The sequence below is a fragment of the Poromitra crassiceps genome (assembly GCF_964638095.1).
Source record: "Poromitra crassiceps genome assembly, chromosome: 17".
NCBI lineage: Eukaryota > Metazoa > Chordata > Actinopteri > Beryciformes > Melamphaidae > Poromitra > Poromitra crassiceps.
The window spans coordinates 28,105,735-28,125,785 of NC_139635.1; the positions used below are offsets into that span (position 1 = coordinate 28,105,735).

The 20,051-nt window shown below is 42.5% G+C and overlaps 1 protein-coding gene across 1 annotated transcript in view; it reads right to left on the reverse strand.

Moving 5' to 3' along the window:
* Positions 1-2,159: 2,159 nt before the first annotated feature.
* Positions 2,160-20,051, reverse strand: part of atp1a2a (ATPase Na+/K+ transporting subunit alpha 2a) — a gene marked incomplete at its 3' end in the record, with an annotated part of 72,935 nt that continues 55,043 nt past the window's right edge. The window contains 6 exon segments of the mRNA XM_083653884.1: positions 2,160-2,188; positions 6,638-6,729; positions 7,012-7,113; positions 9,412-9,542; positions 11,892-12,037; positions 15,437-15,560. Of these exon segments, the coding sequence (XP_083510010.1) occupies positions 2,160-2,188; positions 6,638-6,729; positions 7,012-7,113; positions 9,412-9,542; positions 11,892-12,037; positions 15,437-15,560 (624 nt within the window).

Below are 20,051 nucleotides of genomic sequence, written 5' to 3' on the forward strand. Positions count from 1 at the left end.
CGCCAATTCAGGACTGGATGGCCACCCCCCAGGGGATATCCTTGGCCTTGGACCTATGACATCAGACATCATGCGACGTTCCCGGCCGATGATGTCATAGCCAACCAACCAACTCATTCTCATTTCAATTCGTGAACTCATTCCAAATCGCCTTCCTCCACACTCATATGACACCAGAGAAAAATACTTAATCAGTGGGAAAAAACGTGTGTAGAGGTCCGCAAATTTGGAATGAGCTTGATGTATCATTAAAAATGTCATATTCTGTCTCCTCTTTCAAGAAAAAAGTTAAAAAAAAAAAAGTCTACTGTCAAATTATGTTTAATATACATATATAATATTTGGGATTGTTTTGTTTTATTGTTTTTGTCTTGTTTTGTTGTTGTGTCTGCCTGTTATGTCTTTGGTTCTGGTGGGTATATGACCAGTACCCTACCCTCTGGACATTCTTTTCTTGTTTTATTTGTGGGCCCCCTCTAATAAGCTTTTAGTAGCTTCCGTGGGGTACCCTTTCGTACACACTGCATCATTGTTGTATATGAAGCTACCTGTATTGTGAAATTTCTTGTGTGTATGAATAAACCAAATCAAAAACCAGGCAATATGGCAATATGACATCATCAAAGCTGAGACGTTATGACATCAGCAGTGATGGCAATGTCAGCGAAGGCTATCAACCAACGCGCACTGGGAGAAGTCTCCCGAGTACCTCATTGGAGTCTATCTATGGAACAACTGACATCTGACAGCCGGTGCTCATAGACCAGACCATCCAGGTCTAGAGCGGGAACGGTGGTGGGACCTCCATGTTCTAATGGACAATGCAAGCTACGAGATACGAGCCAGGTTCATACCTACCAGAGGAGAAGGTTGGATCTCTGAACCTACTTGCGCATCTGCAAACCCCCGAGAGAGACCTGCTCCACTCTGGGCTCCACAAGCCCAACCCGAACTCTTAACAGTGTCCGTGTGTCCCCACCCCAGAATTGAGCGGGTGCAGCGCGCAGAAATTCTGTTTATCTTAATATGACGTGAGGTTCAGTTAGCTTTGCACAGAAACTGCCGGGAAAATGTAAATGCTTTTACTTTGATACTTGATTACATTTCAGAGCCTGTAACTTTTTACTTTTACTTGATTAAACAAGTAGAATCAGTACTTGTACTTTTACCAGTCTTTATTTAGACAAGTAACTGTACTTCTACTTAAGTAAAGAATGTGTGTACTTTTCCCATCTCTGCTTCTATTTTATTGTTTTGTTGGTACACATTCCAATGCCTCTTATAATGTTTGATGTTTATATTTTTCCATATCTGAGTGCAAGCAACTGTATAGCATGACTCAATTTCCCCTCGGGGATCAATAAAGATATTCTGAGTCTGATTGTTATGAACAGAACAAAAATAGGTGACATGTCGCTCCACCAGTTGCAAATCTCATTCCAAGCTGAAGTCAAAAGTTGGTGGTATAATGTGAACATAATAGTATTTCATGACATAATGTGAACATACTGTAATAGCATTGCATCACATGACATAATGTTGAACAGCAGAACAACCAGCTACATGCAAAGCTGTTTATAAAGAAACTGTCCAAGAAAGCAAACAAGATCATAATTGATCATAAAAAAATAAATTATTGAGGGATGAAAAAGAACCAAATTTGCCTAATTGTGCATGTGGTATGGTTACATTACATTGGCCTACCTTTTTACAAATGATGAAGATTATTGCGGATAACCATTGCTAACAATAAAGATTAACCATAATACCTGAAACAATATCCAGGGATATTTTTGGAATATATTTTATTTGGTACAATTCATTTGGCAAACAGTATTTGGTATTCATCAAAAGCCTATTAGGCTATGTTAACATCATTTTGCAACAGTTAATGTGAGGCACATAGGTGTACAATGCCATTCTAATACAGGAAAGCTCTTATGGAAAGAAAAATCTCAATGCACAATCACAAGCCTATTTTCAGCAGTATTTTCTATGATAATCAGATTTGTGAACTGATCCATGCAATATTACAACTGACAGACACACACACACACACACACACACACAGGCTGACAAACACATGCACGCATTCATCCTTGTGCATGCACCCACACATACAGTACAGACACACAGTTCAAACTGAAATTTACTGAATGTTAATAATATGTCTCTTGTTCCACCCAACCTGGAAGAGAGAGAGACAGAGACAGACAGAGACAGAGAGTGTCAGATCCAAAATGATAGGTGAGCAGTTTACATTTCATAGCCTAATATCCCTTTGTGTTTTCCTATTTATATTCATCTCATTGCTTTTGTCTCTGAACATTTCTAAATGAATCTCCTAAAACTCAGAGACTGTGATCAGCAGCGCGTGACACACAGATTAACAGAAATGATTAACTGTCACAATAAATTGTATTTGTCGCGCATCTCCCATCAACTGAAACTCCATGGCAGCAAACAGCCTGTGAGCCATTGTAGTGAGGCCATATCATGCCTATGATCTTTGGGACACATACGTACATCTCAAGAGTCTACATCAGCTTCCTTTCATCTCCTCTTTCGTCATCTTCCGCTGATGTCATCGGCATTGGGGCAAGTGTAATCTGTTTCCGGCAGTGTTGGGCGGCAGTAACTTAGTTAATTTTCCCAGTAACTAGTAACGTAAGGGATTACAATTTCCGAAAGTAATTGTATTATAGTTACTAATCCAAGTGACTTCAAGGTACTGCATTACTTTCTCCAGCGCTAAAACAAAGTGCGGCACTAGCGCCTCCTCTGGTCGGTCGGGGGCGCCTGTTCGGGGCAGAAGGGAACTGGTGGGAATAGCGTGATCCTCCCATGTGCTACGTCCTGCCGGTGAAGCTCCCCGCTGTCGGGTGAAAATAAGCGGCTGGCAAATGCACATGTATCGGAGGAAGCATGTGTGTCTACGGCTCTCCACCAGATCGGCAGAGGAGGTGGGGCAGCAACCGGGGGCAGCAGGGGGAATTGGTCAAGTACAATTGGGGAGGAAATGGGGGGGAGGGGGTAGGTCTGGCTATGCAAGACTACTGTTCTGCCAGAACGCAATTAGTTTGGATGATTGGCTGATTGTTGACTCCTCCTGTAAGGTTAATTATTGTTCCAATAAAGTGGATTCAGTTCTAAAAGGAGCTGGCTAAACAAGTTGCATGTCACTTTTACGGAATGGGGTAGCGAAGGTAATATAGTAATGTAACGAGTAACGTAACTAATTGAAAGTTGCTTAATAATTACTTACTAAAGTAATAATTGTTTTTTTTATTACTTTTTAAAGGAGTAATCATTAATACGTAACTAATTATACACTTCCTGAGTAACTTTCCCAACACTGGTTTCTGGATGCAAATTCTGCATATTCATTTCACTAGTGGGCTGAGTGCATAAAGAAGGCAACCTAGTAGTTTGACATTGTCACTCGTCGTCGCACAGAGTAAAATAGTCCCCCCCCCCACCTTCAAGCCGAAGCTATAGAAATGGAAACTCAGTAAGCCTTGAAGAATCGATTATCATAATTCTTTTCCACTTCCTCTGATGAAGTTGGAAGGTTGTGTTTTTTCACGCCTGTCTTTGTCAGCAAGATATGTCAAAAACAGACTTGAAATGTGATGGGCCAATAGGGTAGCCCTTGAACGAACGATTGATTACTAGATGTTGGCGCTATAATACAGATCTTGGATTTCCGCCATTAGACTGTTTTTGTTTTTTAGTCCTAACTATTGTGCTCCGTTCATGTGGTGCTGGGAAAGTCCGACATCCAGGGCATCCAAGTTAGCTGCTGAACATAATTGCTATTTTGTTGGAAAATCAAACCCCAGATAGGCAATAAGCAAACACGTTGTTATTGATGCAGTCTTTGGATACTCCAAGTTGGAGAATTGTCCAGCATTGATGCAGGTTTGCACTCCACTGAGTGCCCTCCTGTTTTCATCTGTATTGGTCAGGGTTAGATATATGTCTTCAATGTAGTTAAGGACAACTTTATAGCTTGGCCAGAAGGTAATAGCCTGGAGCAAAGATTACAAAAATACCAACACTGCCAATTGCACAGTAAGGGGACATTCAAGCCAAAAGCGTTTTTGGAGCTGCCAGCATCTTTCTGCAATTCATTCTCTATGTAAGGACACGCTAGACACAGGGCCACTGGAAGTCACTTTAAGCAGGGGGTGCTGGGAGGAAAGGACTCTTGTTTTGTCGTCAAACTGAAACGTAGGGGTTAGCTTCGTATAAAAACTACATCGCTTGTGGAAGCTTGTGGCATGGCACCGGTCTTCAGCTTTGCCAGTAGAGAAAGTGACGTCACTTAGGCGACAGTGTACGTAGTCTTTTTGATTTATAACTCATAGTGCAACAGTTTGCCGAAAAACTGCGACTTTCTTCACATGCAAAGTTATGTTTTAAATTGACCAAATTAACACAATTCAAACTCTGTTCATCGCCATTCATATTTTTTCAGCGCTGGTACAGGTAGAAAAGCAGGAAGTGACGTTCACTTTGCCTCAAGATTCAAGATTTTTATTGTCACTCCATAGTACAAGTATCACGTGTGAAATTCTTGTGCTGTGGACTCCGTTTACAACATAGTGCAAAATAACAGGGCATAATAGGTGCAGGAAAACAAGAGAAACAACAAGCAAGAAGGCAGTAAAGTGATAAGACAAGTCAAGGACATGCAAAGTTATGTTTTAAATTCACAAAATATATGTTGGCACCCCATGGCACGATTCAAACGGGATCAAAAAAGCAACGTTATTCTCCGTTCACCGCCATTCATATTTTCTCCAGCGCTGGTATAGGGAGAAAGCAGGGAGTGACGTTTCACTTTGGCTCTCTATTGGGAGGAAATGGCGGCCTGCATTGTTTTGTGAAACCGTCACTGCAATTTCTTTCTGTTATCAGTTCAAATGAGTTTTGGCTGCTTTAACTTGAGTTTCTACCATGCCATTATATCACATTGAGATCACGTTGTGCTCAGATTGATGTTGAACTTGGCCTTCTCCTGCACGTCGTGTCTGTCAAACGCTTGCTGGGATCCTTCAGGTCAGATCAGTGTAGGAGAGCTGTGGTGAGTTTTGTCAATCAGATCTCTCTCTTGAACGCCCCCCTCCACTCAGCTTTCCTACCTGTACAACCGCTGGTGTTCTATGAAAACATTCTAACATCTGTCTTGTATAGTCACACGTCATCTGATTTGCATTATTAGGCTAATAAGCTAATAGTTTGTTCCGGTGTCAAAAACGCAGAACAGTTTAGTCTCTTGCCTTCAATGAACTCTTTGTCTGCGGCACCGGAAGTGACCGTAAACAGTACACAGCCATACTGTTTCCCTGTATCTCCGTAAAAATGTTTGTTTAGAAGCCACAATATTGCTAATTTGCAATATTATCAAGATCTATATTATCATATCAACAGATATCAAAGCTTGTGGGATTAATGGAAAGAGCGTGTCTCGAACTGGTTAACAGAATTGGTCATTCAGTGGCGTAACTGGTTAACAGAATTGGTCATTCAGTGGCGTTTGAGCTAGTGGCTAACGAACATAGCTAACAGCTAGCTAAAGCTAGCTACTGTATATACTGTATTTAGCCTACTGTATATCAGTCATGACATGACGTATCACTATATCGTTCCAATGAGTCGTCATCACCCCTTTTTAGCAACATCTTTTTTTATTTACTTTGAGCACAAAATACGGTTATTTAAACATTACTGGCGAACACTGTGGCTAATCAACAGACCAGTGCAGGACTCACCAACACATGAAATATTGTAAAAATCTCAAAATACACTGGAGGGGGCCTTTAAAGGAACAGGCCGACATTTGGGGAGATTCACCTATTTGCCATTTTTTGCGATAGTAAGACGAGAAGATAGATGTGCGTGCAGTAGAAAGTTACAACGTGCTCCTCCAGCTTAACACAATGACTGGTAGTACGCGGGACTGGCTAGCCGACCCCCGTTAAGTCACCATAATACACATTCCAACAGCGCCGTAAATACATGTTGTGACTCGTGCATTCACCACATTATGAAATACAGCAATAATGTAAAATGACAAAATATTGTCATTTTCAAAGCAAATACGGAACTTCCGGTTATGTCAGGAAAGTATAGTTCCGGCTATGTGTTTGTTTCCAATGTCTCGTATTCTTACATGATTATTTCATAGTGAGTCACAACATGTACTGTAAGAGCGTTTTGGTGACTTAACGTGGGGGTAGGCTAGTCCGTACCAAGGACCACCAGTCACTGTGCTAAGCTAACTAGCAGGAGAGGGGCGGGGCTACTTTTCTAATGCACGCGCAGAAACTGAAGGTCATCTATCTTCTCATCTTACTATCGGTAACTAAATGTTGGCGAGTTCGCTTCAAGAGATAACGGGCAGATTTCTCGTTGCTTGATTGAGTGGAGAAGCTGCGAGACGCAGCAGAGAAAAAGCCCTGGTGGGATTTGATCCGAGCTCAGCGAGGGGGCACACGCGGCTTGAGAGACAGGGCTTTTAACAACTGTATCATCACTGGCCAATTTCTTTTCTCTTTACACATTAAGATGACAAGGGAGGGTGTAACCTTTTAATTTGGGGTTCCCCCGGGTCCCCTTAGTCACTACTTACCTCCAGGGTGCCTCCTCAGAATGAATTTACGGAGCTCATCATAAATGAAGATGAGGAGACTGTATGGGAAGGCACAGAACCACCACAGGGTCCTGATGGAGAGAGAGATAGAGAGAGACAGAGAGAGAGAGAGAGAGAGAGACAGAGAGACAGAGACCGGGGCAGAGATGGATAAGAGAGGCAGTGAGTCATAGGGTAGAGTGCAAATTGTTAAATTCATTGCAGCCATTTTTGAATATTAAGGATAACAAAGTGGTGTTTAAGGCGATCCCAGACTCCATTTTTAACTCTAGAGTGACAGGCTAATGGCAGCCTATTAGGTCTGTAAGAGGTTATTTTTCGCTCCAGTGGAGATATGCATATGCAGTGCCTACTTGAGGGGGTACATGCGCAAGGCGATGTCCATGCCGGGGCAGTAGGACAGGAAGGCAGCCAGGGAAGTCTCAGCAAATAGGCCGAAGATCAAGATCCTGTTCCTGTTGTGCGGAAGATAACATGTAATCAGCAAATGGCTCCAGATAGTCACCACAAAAGTTCCACAAATCGACAAATTCATCTCAATGAAACGAATGATCTTTTCAGGCAGTCACCCACGGGTCCTTGACATCCTTGAACGTTTGTGAATTTGAGAGAGAGAAAAAAACAAAACAAGGCCTTGAAAGTTTTTGAAAATAGACATACAGTAAATATAGACACGGGTCATTGAAAGTACCGTACATGAATTTAATATTTTGTGCAAGAATAGAAATTTCTTTTGATCTTTTTTACAGTTTGTTTTACTAAACGAGGATTTACTTAGCTCTTCAACTCCTAAATAAGTCTCTGTGTCTACGTCGCTCAAGTTACACAATATATTGTTTTGTTGTGCTGTGTTTGAGAAGGTAAGAGACCGCATAGTCTGCCATCACTGTAACACAGCCTCTCTCTCTCTCTCTCTCTCTCTCTCTCTCTCTCTCTCTTTTTAATTGTTGTCTGTGAGCTTCTGTAAAGCTGCTAGTTCTCATTATGAAAACTCTGTGTTGTAACCGTGACCTGTGTCTCAAACTACACATCCAACATTGTTATCGTAAAAGATCATGTGTAGCCTAACCTATAATAATCTACCTGGTAAAATAAATGAATGAATGAATGAATGAAACTATGCTGTGTTGGGTCCTTGAATTTGAGGGAATTGGGCATGGAAAGTCCTTGAAAACGGTGTGGGAAACATGACTTATTTCCTGTCTCATTTCCTTCCTCTCTACTTTCATTCATGCCTCGATTTTCCTACCTTCCATTGTTTCTTCTTACCTTCTATCACTACCCACCTTATTTCTAGCTGCCATGATGCCTATGGGTGCTTCTTCTGGTGTAATAGACGGTTTTAACTTGACACAAAAAAAAAACGTCTATGAGGGTTTTACAGCAGAGCCATTCTGCTCTACAGCCGTAAGGGTTAATATGTCACTTTTATAAGTTTAGAAAAAAAATTAGACGGTCAAAGTAACCATTTAGATTACCCTTGTGTGCTCAGTTTATCAAAATAACGGCTATTTAGAAATCTGGTTGCAAGCTGCAACAAACAAGTCACGTTAAACCGGACCTTGTACCCATAATTATTTTACAGTGGGCCATTCAAAAATAGGGGTGGATAGACCCTTTTCACAGCAGCCATTTGACGTGTCAAAGCAGGAAGTAAAGCAGGTGTAACCAATAGCATTAATGAGGGCCCTGCCACTTGAACACCTACATGGAATGGAAGCATCATTAATGTTACTGGTTACACCTGTATATTTACCCTGCTTTGACACGTCAAAATGGCTGCTGTGAAAAGGGAATCTTACCCCTCTGCACCCTTTTCTTCTGTAGTTTCTTGTCTCTCTGTTTTTTCTCCATCCCTCCCTTCCTCCTTCACTTCTTGTTAACTTTCCTCTCAACCTCGCTTCTTTTCTCTGTCCCTCCCTCCCCTGTAGGGCTGCAACTAACTGTTATTTTCATTGTCGACTCATCTGTCGATTATTTTCTTGATCGTTTGGTCTATAAAATCTCAGAAAATGGTGAAAATTGTCGATCAATGTTTCCCGAAGCCCAAGATGACATCCTCACATGTCTTGTTTTGTCCACAACCCAAAGATATTCAGTTTACTGTCATAGAGGAGCAAAGAAACTCGTGAAAGGAAGGAAAAATACCAGCACTCAAAATGTCCTTTCTTCATTTAATTACCACTGGGTCAGCACATCAACGTCAACGGAGACGTTTCAGCATACAGCCTTGATCAGCGCTGAGTTACATATAGCAGAAGTGACGTTTAAATACACACAAGTGGACCATCTGATCAATCAAAAAAGGACATCACAGGTGTATACATACAATACAATACAATCAATCATTCAATGTTTAAAAAATGACAGGATCAAAAGACGCTGTCAGAATCACGAGTTTCCACTAAGTATCAATTTCCAACATCCGTTGTTGTGCTGACAGTGGTAAAGAAATGAAAAAAGGACACTTTGAGTGCTGGCTTTTTTCCTTCCTTCCACAAGTTATCTTTAGCCTTAAGATATTCTCTTTGAGTGGATTTCTCTAGAGTAAAGAAACCAGAAAATAATCACATTTAAGAAGCTTGACTTTCTTTTTTCTTAAAATAATTACTCAAACTGATTAATCGGTTATCAAAATAGTTGGCGATTAATTTAATAGTCGACAACTAATCGATTAATTGTTGCTGCTTTACACGCTTGCGTCTCATTCTCCTTCTCACCCCCCCCCACCCCTCCCTCCTTATCTCACTCACTTCATGCCCTGCTTGAAGACAGAGTTCCTCCTGGTCTTGCAGATGATGAGGTCGGCCCACTGGACCACCACGATGCTGACGAAGAAGGAGGTGTGGCAGGTGAATTCAATGATCTTCCTCTGCTCATAGGTCTGCCAGGGAGAGACACACATAGTATATAGATGTGCACACAGTACTTCCGCCTTAGAAATAGGAATAGTCTTAGATACACAACTTAAAGCAGCTATGGAGAACTTTTAACTGGTTATGAAAAAGTCTGATGCCTCACATCTTATCTATATCAGCAAGGAGATCAGCGATTTCTATATATCTATATAGTGTTTCGAAATGCCTCTGGCCACGCTATCGCCATAGATATTATATTACTACAGTATAGATGGGTCACCACAGGCTCCGTCAATTCTAACAAATGGTAGCAGCAAGTCTCCTAAATGGGCGTGGTCAACCATTGACTCAGACCTACCGAAAGTCTCCTAAGTGGGCGTGTCCGTGGAAACCATGGGCAAAACCCACGTGACAAAATGACAGGAAGTGAGTTGAAGTTTGGCCATCTTGCTTGAATCCCATTGTCTTTGGTATCGCATAGCATAGCGTCCGTCACGCGTAACGTCCGTGTGAAACTGCTTGTAATTTTTGTTCCGGCCGGTGAATGAAGCAGTGGCGTTAACGTTGCACAGTAAATAAAAGAGTGGGGGAGGCTCTCTGACTCGGACAAGCCCTGCCTGGCCTGCCACGGCTCAGACTGTTGGAGACAGTTCTCGAACAGTACCGCTTTTGTCCACAGGCGCCGCTACAATCGACACAAAATGAAAGTTCCCCGTAGCTGCTTTAAATTTGATAAACAAGTAAAGAAGATTTAAAGAAAAACAGTAAAGACCAACCTTAATTGTTTTAAATGAATCCGGCACTACATACTCACTCAGACAGCGCAGTTATTTATGCACTCTGTGATTTCTTTCTCTCTCTCTCATTTTTCACATTGCATGACAGCGTAATCATCACACCTCACATTGCATCCTTATACAATCTGGCACTGGAAATAATGGACAAAAAGCCTGTCTGCTTGCATCACTGTCACATACTAAAAAGATACAATCTACTAAGCTTTGAGAGCTTTATTCATGTCTGTTTTCTCAAATTACTTTTCAAATGTAGCAACAGCCGAGCCCCAGGGCCTCTTTGTAGATATCAAAGACGAGACAGTAACACAGTAACTAGGAACATGGTGAGTGGCAACTGTAGAATACCACATCGTAGATCTAAATTTGGACAATCAGCTTTCCCCATAAAGGCCTGTCAACTCTGGAACACATTACCAACTGAAATGAAATGAATTCCAGATATCAAATATTTTACAACAAAGGTTAAAGGTCCCATTCCGTGCAAAAGCTGTTTTTACTTGTAATGTAAATGCATATATACTGCTGTCATCCCTCCCTGTAATGAGTGGTCACAACCTCAGAACTGCCAGAGTTGGATTTGTCCCTATCCAGCTTCCCCCTGCAGTCTCCTTCAAGCCACGCCCCTTACACTCTGTTCCCCCAGACGGGTTAATGTGATGTCACTCGGGTCCTTAAGCATACTGCGCGCGGTCTCTCTCACACAAGCTACCTGCACCATTTTGTCTATAGCCACAAAATTAACACTTCTAGCTGGAGCGACGCCAACTGTACGTGATCCAGCAACTGCGGAGGTGCATTCGGTAAGTCTAGGCATTTTGAGATGTCCTCTTTAGCGTAGCAACCGTTAAGTTAGCGATAGCTCATTGCTAACGTTAGTTGTGGGCACAACCTAGCATGCTGGTCCACGGACGCTAATCTGATTGGCCACTGGGAGCCTGGGGCGGGCTCTCCCTCAGCGGCCAATGGGAACTGTTAGTTCTGAATATATTATAGAAACAGACCATTCTTGGGAAGCGACGACATGAGGAAGTGACAACTCCGTCAGAACGAACGGGGTTGCTATATTTTCGACAAATTAATCCAGAATCATGTTTTATGGACCAGAGACACACGTTTTTAAGAGGTTACAGCTGCACGAATTGGGACCTTTAAGTGCTGGCTAAAAGCAAACCAAAGCTGTACTCACTTTTAGCTAATTGTACTCTAAATGACTATTGGTGTACGTGTATTTGTGTACTGTGGTATGTGTACTTTATTGCATTTCCATATATGTAATGTATTTTGGTGTTATGATACAGAAAGCTGTATCTATTAATTACGCCTGTAAAAGACCAACTACGGACAAGAGTTGTAAATTAGCTAAACCTATAAACTCTCTGTGCAGCACATCAGTCTCATGCTATTGGAACTGTTAAATTGCACCATCCCTATAGAATAAAATTCAATTCAGTGTCTGTATATGTGTGTGTGTGTGTGTGTGTGTGTGTGTGTGTGTGTGTGTGTGTGTGTGTGTGTGTGTGTGTGTGTGTGTGTGTGCGTGCACGTGCGTGCGTGTTTGTTTGTACAGTATCTCCTTACCCATTGCTGCCCGTAGCCGTCCTCCAGGTCGTTGAGGTTGCGGTCGTCCCAGTTGATGCGGATGCCGAGCAGTGTTCCTGGGGGGAAGCCGTTCTCAGCCAGAATCACAAAGTAGGTGAAGAAGCCTCCCAGAGCCTGGATCATGCCTATAGTGAAAAAGCATAAACACATATAATAAGGCTTTCGTTCCCTATACTATACATCCATTTTGAACCAACAAGGAAAAAAAGTATCTCAAAAATGATTCTACATTTTATTTGCATAGTGCTTTTCAAGACAGATCAGATGAAAGATAATCTCAATAAAAGGGGCTGCGTGGAGCATTTTAACATCAATAAATCATTATTGCATTAACTTTGAGACTTAGTATAAATTACCATATCCAAATGAGACCATCACAAACATAATTGGTAGCCTCTCTTGGCCTCCACACTGCAATTTGCATTTTGTGCCAGTAGGGTGGATTTGGTGGGAAATCCGCCGGATTGCTTTGCAACACGAAAACAGTAGGGACGACACTATAGCTCTTTCTTGTATCCTCCATTACTTAGCGTTGTAGTTTATTTGCCAGCTGTCGATGCATCCATTAGTTGTGTTGTAGTTTATTTGCCAGCTGTCGATGCATCGGATGGTGACTTGACCAAAGAAAATGAATGAGAAGGCCCGAGATTCACTGCGAGAACGACACATCACGGCATCCAAACAGAGCTATAATCCTCTCGCTCAGAGCCAGTTGAAACAGATAGGGGAAAAGAACAGCTGTGCATCTTAATTGAGTGTGCGCAACGTCAAGAGCGGAGCCCGTCTCAAACTGGTAGCAAAGCTTCTCCGCGCTCGCTTTCATGAGAAGGTCGTTCTCTCCAAGACAGGCTTGGCAAGAACGTTCTCCACAAGGACACAGATATCGACTTGGAGTTCTTGGGTTTGTTGCTCCAGCACAAGCGGAGCGAGGAGAAACTCTTTGCAACATACAACACGGTGGGATTATCATGGGAAATCTCGGGTGTTAATTGTACAATGACTTGTATCAATCCCACTGGAATGAGCTCGTTTTGAACGCGGTCCCGTTGGTTAATAACAGGAATTGTACCAATCAATTTGACGACGATATATTGAGCTTTAAAAATGCAACGAGCATAATGTCTTAAAAAGGAGAGTGTTCAGGGCGCCTTTACAATAACTCAGAGTGGGGGAAATCCCTCCGCTCCCTGGGGAGGGGATTCTGGAGGTGGACCTAATGTCATCACTTAGTATTTAAAAAAGCACAGATGATTCTCCGCTCATCTCTCTACCCTCTAAAATGGTCCTGTGTTGTAAATGGCTCAGGACTGACGACTGTAATAATAGACGATAGCGAGTTTGAATTGTGTGCTATCAATCATTTGGTCAGGGGAGGTGTGACATTTTCAAAGTGATGGACATCTCATTTTCGAGCCAAAGTCTTTACAGTACGTTGTGGTTTAGCACGTTTAACATTGAAGGAGTGCTGATCACGGATCGAGACCCACTCCTATTCATCATCTCATTCACAATGTTGTGAAATTTAAAGCTGACACTAGGTCAGCGTTTACGGTGACAGAAGTGTCACTTGATAGGCGTCTGGGTAGTGCAGTGCTAGATTCCCTCCGTACCAACACAAGGGTTGCAGGTTCGAGCCCCCGTGTTACCTCCGGCTTGGTCGGGCAACCATACGGGCACGACTGGCCAATGTCTGCGGGTGGGAAGCTGGATTAAAGGTATACTGTATGTCCTGGCGGTAGATTCCCTGCCTACCAACACGAGGGTCGCAGGTTCGCACCCACGTGTTATTACCTCCGGCTTGGTGGGTGGGGCGTCCATACAGGCACGATTGGCTGTGTCTGGGGGAGGGAAGCCGGATTGGGGGTATGTGCCCCGGTTGCTGCACTAGCGCCTCCTCTGGTCGGTCGGGGCGCCTGGTCGGGGTGGACGGGAACTGGTGGGAGTAGCGTGATCCTCTCACGTGCTACGTCCTGCCGGTGAAGCTCCCCGCTGTCAGGTGTAAAGAAGCGGCTGGCAACTGCGCATGTCTTGGAGGAAGCGGACACTGTGAATTTGACCTCGCTGTTGTTTTGCTTGTAATCTGTGTGATCGACTGTATGAATTCTACTATTCATTGTAAGTCACTCTGGATAAGAGCATCCAATAAATCCCTCAAATATTCAAGCTATGATGTCAGGCGGCAGGATCCTATTTCATAGTACGCACAAGGACCGCCTGCCCCCGCGGCCTGCTCCACACACACACACACACACACACACACACACACACACACACACACACACACACACACACACACACACACACACACACAGTCTACTCACACACACACAGAGAGAGAGAGAGAGAGAGAGAGAGAGATGAGGCTTTCCCAATTATTGCTTGATCAAAAGTCACGGCTCTGGCCGAGATAACAGACGCACAAACGTGACTGCTTTTATATGCGGGAGTTTGTGAAGAAAAGGAGACATTAAGAAGATGGAAGATATCATCAAGTTCATCCCAGATGTAAAGTACAGCCTACAGTGGGGCTGTGTTCCTGCAAGAACAAGGACAGCAGTGGACGGATGCAGCTTTAGTGGCTGTTGGAGCACAATCATGTAAGCAGCCTACAACCTGCTTCCACAGGTTTTCTCCTCCTGGACAGCAGGAGAGCTGCTGGCCGGCGTGGAGAAAGACGCCATGCTTCTTGGTGTGAACAGGCCTGTAGTGGCCTGTAATCGTCCACTACAGAAATGATCACGTATAAAGTTTGATGGCAGCAGATCTGATTGGCTGGCTGTTTTGAGCCCTGTTCAGCCAGGAAATGATCCATCATCCAATGGAGTCTTGTCATATTTCCGACCTATTTAACAGTCTATGAAATTGGGCCAGCCTTTGATTTTTCACTATTCCCCAAACATATCAAAGCAGAGATAAAAAGCATACATCCAAGTGAAGCTCCAAGCAGCCAAACATGACCAAGATGACCTGGGAAACAGTTGCACCGTCTCCCCTGCATTTGCTGCAAATGTCACGACAAGAGTGTGAAACTCCACACTATATCTGTCCACCTCCCTATCTATTTCCCCAAACGGAACGCTCCTAAACCGTTACACTGTATGGTGCTACACTGTATGAAATAGTGGCATTTCTGATAAATGTCAATATTTGACATTTTTATGACAGTAATGTTTCTTTTATGAGCATAAGTGGGGCCAGAGGGCTGAGGAGAGGACAGACCCAGAGCCGTATAATAGAAGAGTTCTGACATCGCCATTCACTCCAATGGACCAGTTTTTTTCCAGGAAGTAGAAAGTGGAACTCTTCAGTAAAAAAAGCAGCACTGTCGAGTTGCATCAAAATAGACAGTGTTGTACTTTGAAAGGGTTTTTCATCCCTTGAAATGAATCAAATTGTACATTATCTGCTTTATTTTAGCATGCAAAAGTAGCGCGAGACCCATTCCTGGCTGTTCATTGGCTAATGATTCTTGCATTTTGGTCCTCCGCTGACGCCACTCTCTTACTAGAGGACACTAGACAGACCTATCTGGCCGTAAGCCATGCTGATGAGGCGTTCATTGACCAGCTTGTCCGTCTTGGGGTTTCTGGGTTGGCGCTTCATGATGTCACTCTCCGCCGTCTCATAGGCCAATGAGATGGCTGGAACCTGGAGGGAATGTGGGAGGAGGGTAGATCAGAATCAGATCGATATATCGATATATCGGCCAATATTCTTTATACACACATACAGGTACATACTGTAAATAAAGGCAATTTCTTTTGCAAATATCCCTCAAATATCAAACACTTGTGACAAAGATATGTAATGGAGGCAGGATACTTTACAGTTTAACGAGAAACTGTATTGTCCAATTAAATGACATCAGTGCACTGAAACAGTAAACTTCACTAGGAATTTAATAGTTACACACACACACACACACACACACACACACACACACACACACACACACACACACACACACACACACACACACACACACACACACACACAAACATAACAAATATTTACAGTATATCTTGAATGAAGAAAAAGCATCAAATATACATAAAATGCTGCCTATATAACTTAAAAAAAATATTGGCACATACAATATATATAGGCTGATACCGATGTATCTGCTATAGGCCAATAATACCAGGTGACTGATATATATCTGTTCGGCTCTAGTCACTTTATCTACCTAGCACAATAAATGTACAGGAATCTGTCTGGGCTGCATCGGCGCGAAGTGCAAGACATGAGATAGAGGAGAGAGCAGACATATGGTATCACTATTCATATAATTCAGCAGTCAATCACTGCGGATGGAAAACAGAGAGAAAGGGCAACGCAGGCAGTGACAGACAGTGACAGAGGGGAGAGGAGACAAGACAAGGGGGCGAGACTGAAAATGAATTTCAGACACTCATAAAATAGGAGGGTAGAAAGGTCCCTGTAATAAATATCTCATATTGGCTGCTTTTAGCAGGTAAGCAACAGAGCAATATGTAGTGACTTAGGTGGGATTTGAGGAGGGGGACTCGGTGGCGTTTGTAGCTCAGCGGGCTACACATCCAGTTGGTTTTGGTGTTGCACTCCCTTGACCCAAAGCAGCAGTGGGAGATTGAAGAACACCGAGGACTAGGATGTGACTATCCCTGGCATTGATTTTTTTTACACTTCTGAAGGAGTGTGTGCATGCGTGTGCGTGCACGTGCATGCGTGCACGTGTCAGCGTGCGTGTCAGCGTGTGTGTGCACCAGTGTGTTTGGCACATCCCAATTTCAGACTTGAATTGTTTTAAACTGTGCCTCCACGTCTTGCTTTGATAAACATCTTTGCTAGCTAGCCTTTTCCACATGGCGGTGCTTGCTAAAAATAATCAGAGCTGACTCAAAGCGTCGCTTGTCACCGCTAAATCTCTGCACAGCCCTGAAGCCTGTAGCCTGGAGTTGAACTAAGCTGTTAACAAGCTGTTAACAACTTCACCAGCAGGCATGAACAATGTGTATTTTTTACTGGACTATAAATACAGAGTTTTTCCAAGATTCTAGATTTTTTAGTACGCACGTGAGAAATTCTTAGGCTGTGGGCTCCGTTACAGACAAGGTGCAGTAGCTAAATAGGTGGAAAATCACAGCAAACAACAAATAGGGCAATAAGGCAACAGTTGTCCACTTGTCAGTGGAAGTGTGCAAATGACAATAACACAGGTTTGTTGCACTGTTGTGTGTGTTGTTATTATTATTATTATTATTATTATTATTATTATTATTATTATTATTATTATTATTATTATTATTATTATTATTTTAAAATCCCACTCAAATGGAAAAGGACATCTTCGCGTCTTTAAGTAATTTCTATCAGATACGTATACCACAAAAATGACAAAACATATATTTTCTTGGCTTTTTATATCAAAATCTCACTATTTTTACTTCCCATCAAATAAACCTGCCCGTCTCTCCCGAGCTGATCTCCCATTCATCACTTTCACGACGCAAAATGCTCACAAATATTCAATTGAGGGAACTATTAGAGTGCAACTTTTCAAAGCACATATCCAGCTGTTTCTTCCTCCAGCAGCTATACTGTGCTGTACTGTGGGAGGGAGATACAGTGAGGGTTGAGGGAAACTGCCGGTGTTTATGCCTGTAGCCTGTACTACGAAGCTAGTTTAATGCCTTATCCGAGTAAGTTTGAGTTTAAACCTGGTTTAGCCGTACTACAAAGCAAGTTAACTTTCAATCACCATGGCAACTGACGCTGCAAAGCTAACCTGGTCGCGACCAGGTTAGCTTCAGAGGATAAGATCAAAATCCATGACAGACCCATATAATCGGCTCTCTGGAGTCACTCACCGTTCATATAAGATCGCCATATGAAAAATAGATTGCAGTCAACTGAGAATATAACAAGAAAAACATTTGTGGCTCTGTAGGCTACATAATTAAATTAAGCCTACTTACCACTTTATGTCTTAACAGCTCAACGATGCGTGGAGAAATATGATCACTATTAATCACCGCGGCGCATATCATGAATGGACCCTCAAATGGAGTGAGGGTGATATTCTCCTACATGCCAGAAAATCCGCATCGTCTCAATTCAGTTCAGCAGTTTTCTCTTTTATAGTAGGCTATTAGGCTTTATACTAGGCTATTTTATATATGAATTATTCGATCAGTGCAACCACACACGAGTGATAGAGATCATTATTCATTGAGCATGCGTTTCTAAATCTATGGTCTAAATAGGCTTACAGATTGTGGAAATGTATAGACTGAGATTACATTTGTTGCTGCTGTATCAATGTATGCAGCTGTATCAGACAGAAATCGCTGATCGAAGTAAATCAAATGACTGATGTGAATACAAGCTGCTGCTTTAGACAGCCCTTCAGCAGACTATCCAACGCGGATTTTCATTCTGACATTAAATCGCGGATACATTAAATATCCGCTAAAACTCTGATCATGCACTGCGCTTTCATGGAACGAGGAAATGGGTGTGGAAATGGGTGTGGGCGTGGATCAACTCAGCTGTTCATACTGTGATTGGCTAGCGCACCTCTTTCGCGTGGACGCGCGCCTGTGCACGAGCGAAAAACGTGCGCGTGCACAGGCAGATCCCAGGTCCACTTACCTAGTAAAAAACCAGCGTCGTAGTATCAGTTAACTAGATAGCTTTGATCCTGTTCAGTCAAACCAGATCAAAGGGACTTATCGCGGATCTGTTAAACTAGTTTCGTAGTACAGGGCTCTGATGTTGCTCGAGGGGTGCTCTGGTAAAGGATTGGTTTAGATTCAGAAATTGGTTTTGGGGGGAGGGGTCAGAAATGGGGGGGGGACTCGCTTGTTTGTTCGACGTTGTTTGTTTTTCTATTTTGCGTTTTGTGAGTTAATTTTAAAAAATATGCGCAGACACTTGTTACTTTGAAGAGAACAACTTTTTTATGGAAATCAGGTGTATAATATTTGTTTTCCAACTTCAAACAGTGCATCTTTAAAGAGAAAATCCAGCCTAAAACATTTTGCTATCCCTATGATCTTAGACATTGAATAAATATTTGTCAACATCAACAACTCTGTCCTGCAGCTCGAAAACAACGTTGATGCCCCAAAAAAACAAAGAGAGCACGCATAATGACACTCCTTTAACCTAACCTGTGGACTATAATGCTTTCAAATTAGAACGCTTCCCAGCACTGAAATACGAGGCCTTTTTTTCAAATTAAACTTTTAATACTTAAGGAGTCGACTTTTAACATCGCTTATTGGGACTTACAGTGACCGCTTTCGGCTGCACACTGTTACTAATGTCTGTGGTTACGATCAGGCAAAAGTGACGTAATGAACACAGGTCCTGTATTAAACATATTCATCGCCTGCTTCATCCTCGTTTTATTTTGTAGTAATGATGGATTACGTCCCTCAGGCAACCCGGTATGTCTGCAACTTTTTTTTTCGCCGCTGGCGATACGATGCAGAGACGGGCATCTGGAAGCGGCACCGACCAGACAGGACTTTAAAATGTGTGGGAGCTTCAGCGGGCCTTTTGTTCTGCTCCGACAAATGGATATGGGCAGCGAGCCAAAAGCAGATTCACACCACCTACAGGAAGAATAAATTAAAGGCAAGGTTTTGTTCTCTTCGCCCTCAGGCAGAGGTATTGGACAGCCACACTAACATAAAAGCAGCAGGCTCTGTGTTTTTTTACTGCATTGCTTACCGTCAAACAAACCTTATGAAAATATCTAAATCAACAAAGAGTTTGCTCGAACTCCCGTTACTTTCCGACTTCCCACACCCTGTTTGTAGCCGTCAATGCACAAGTAATTGCCTCCGATTGTAAGCTAAAAAAAAAACCTTGAAATACAGCTCACAAGGACATTTAAAAAGATCGCCATTACCGCAAACAGTAAGACTGTTGTAGTTAGGGTCAATTTCAAAGTCCAAAAAATACAGACAAACAAAAATTCCTGTAATTGAATTGTGTATAAAAGTGGCAAGAGTTACCTAAAAACCTTATTTCTAAAGGTAAATAGCAGAGGGGAAAAACGTCCAAAAGATGCCTTAAGAAAAGTGAGATACATTGAGTGCATAATGCTATGTCAAACTACAATACATGTAGACTATTTAGTGGTCATGT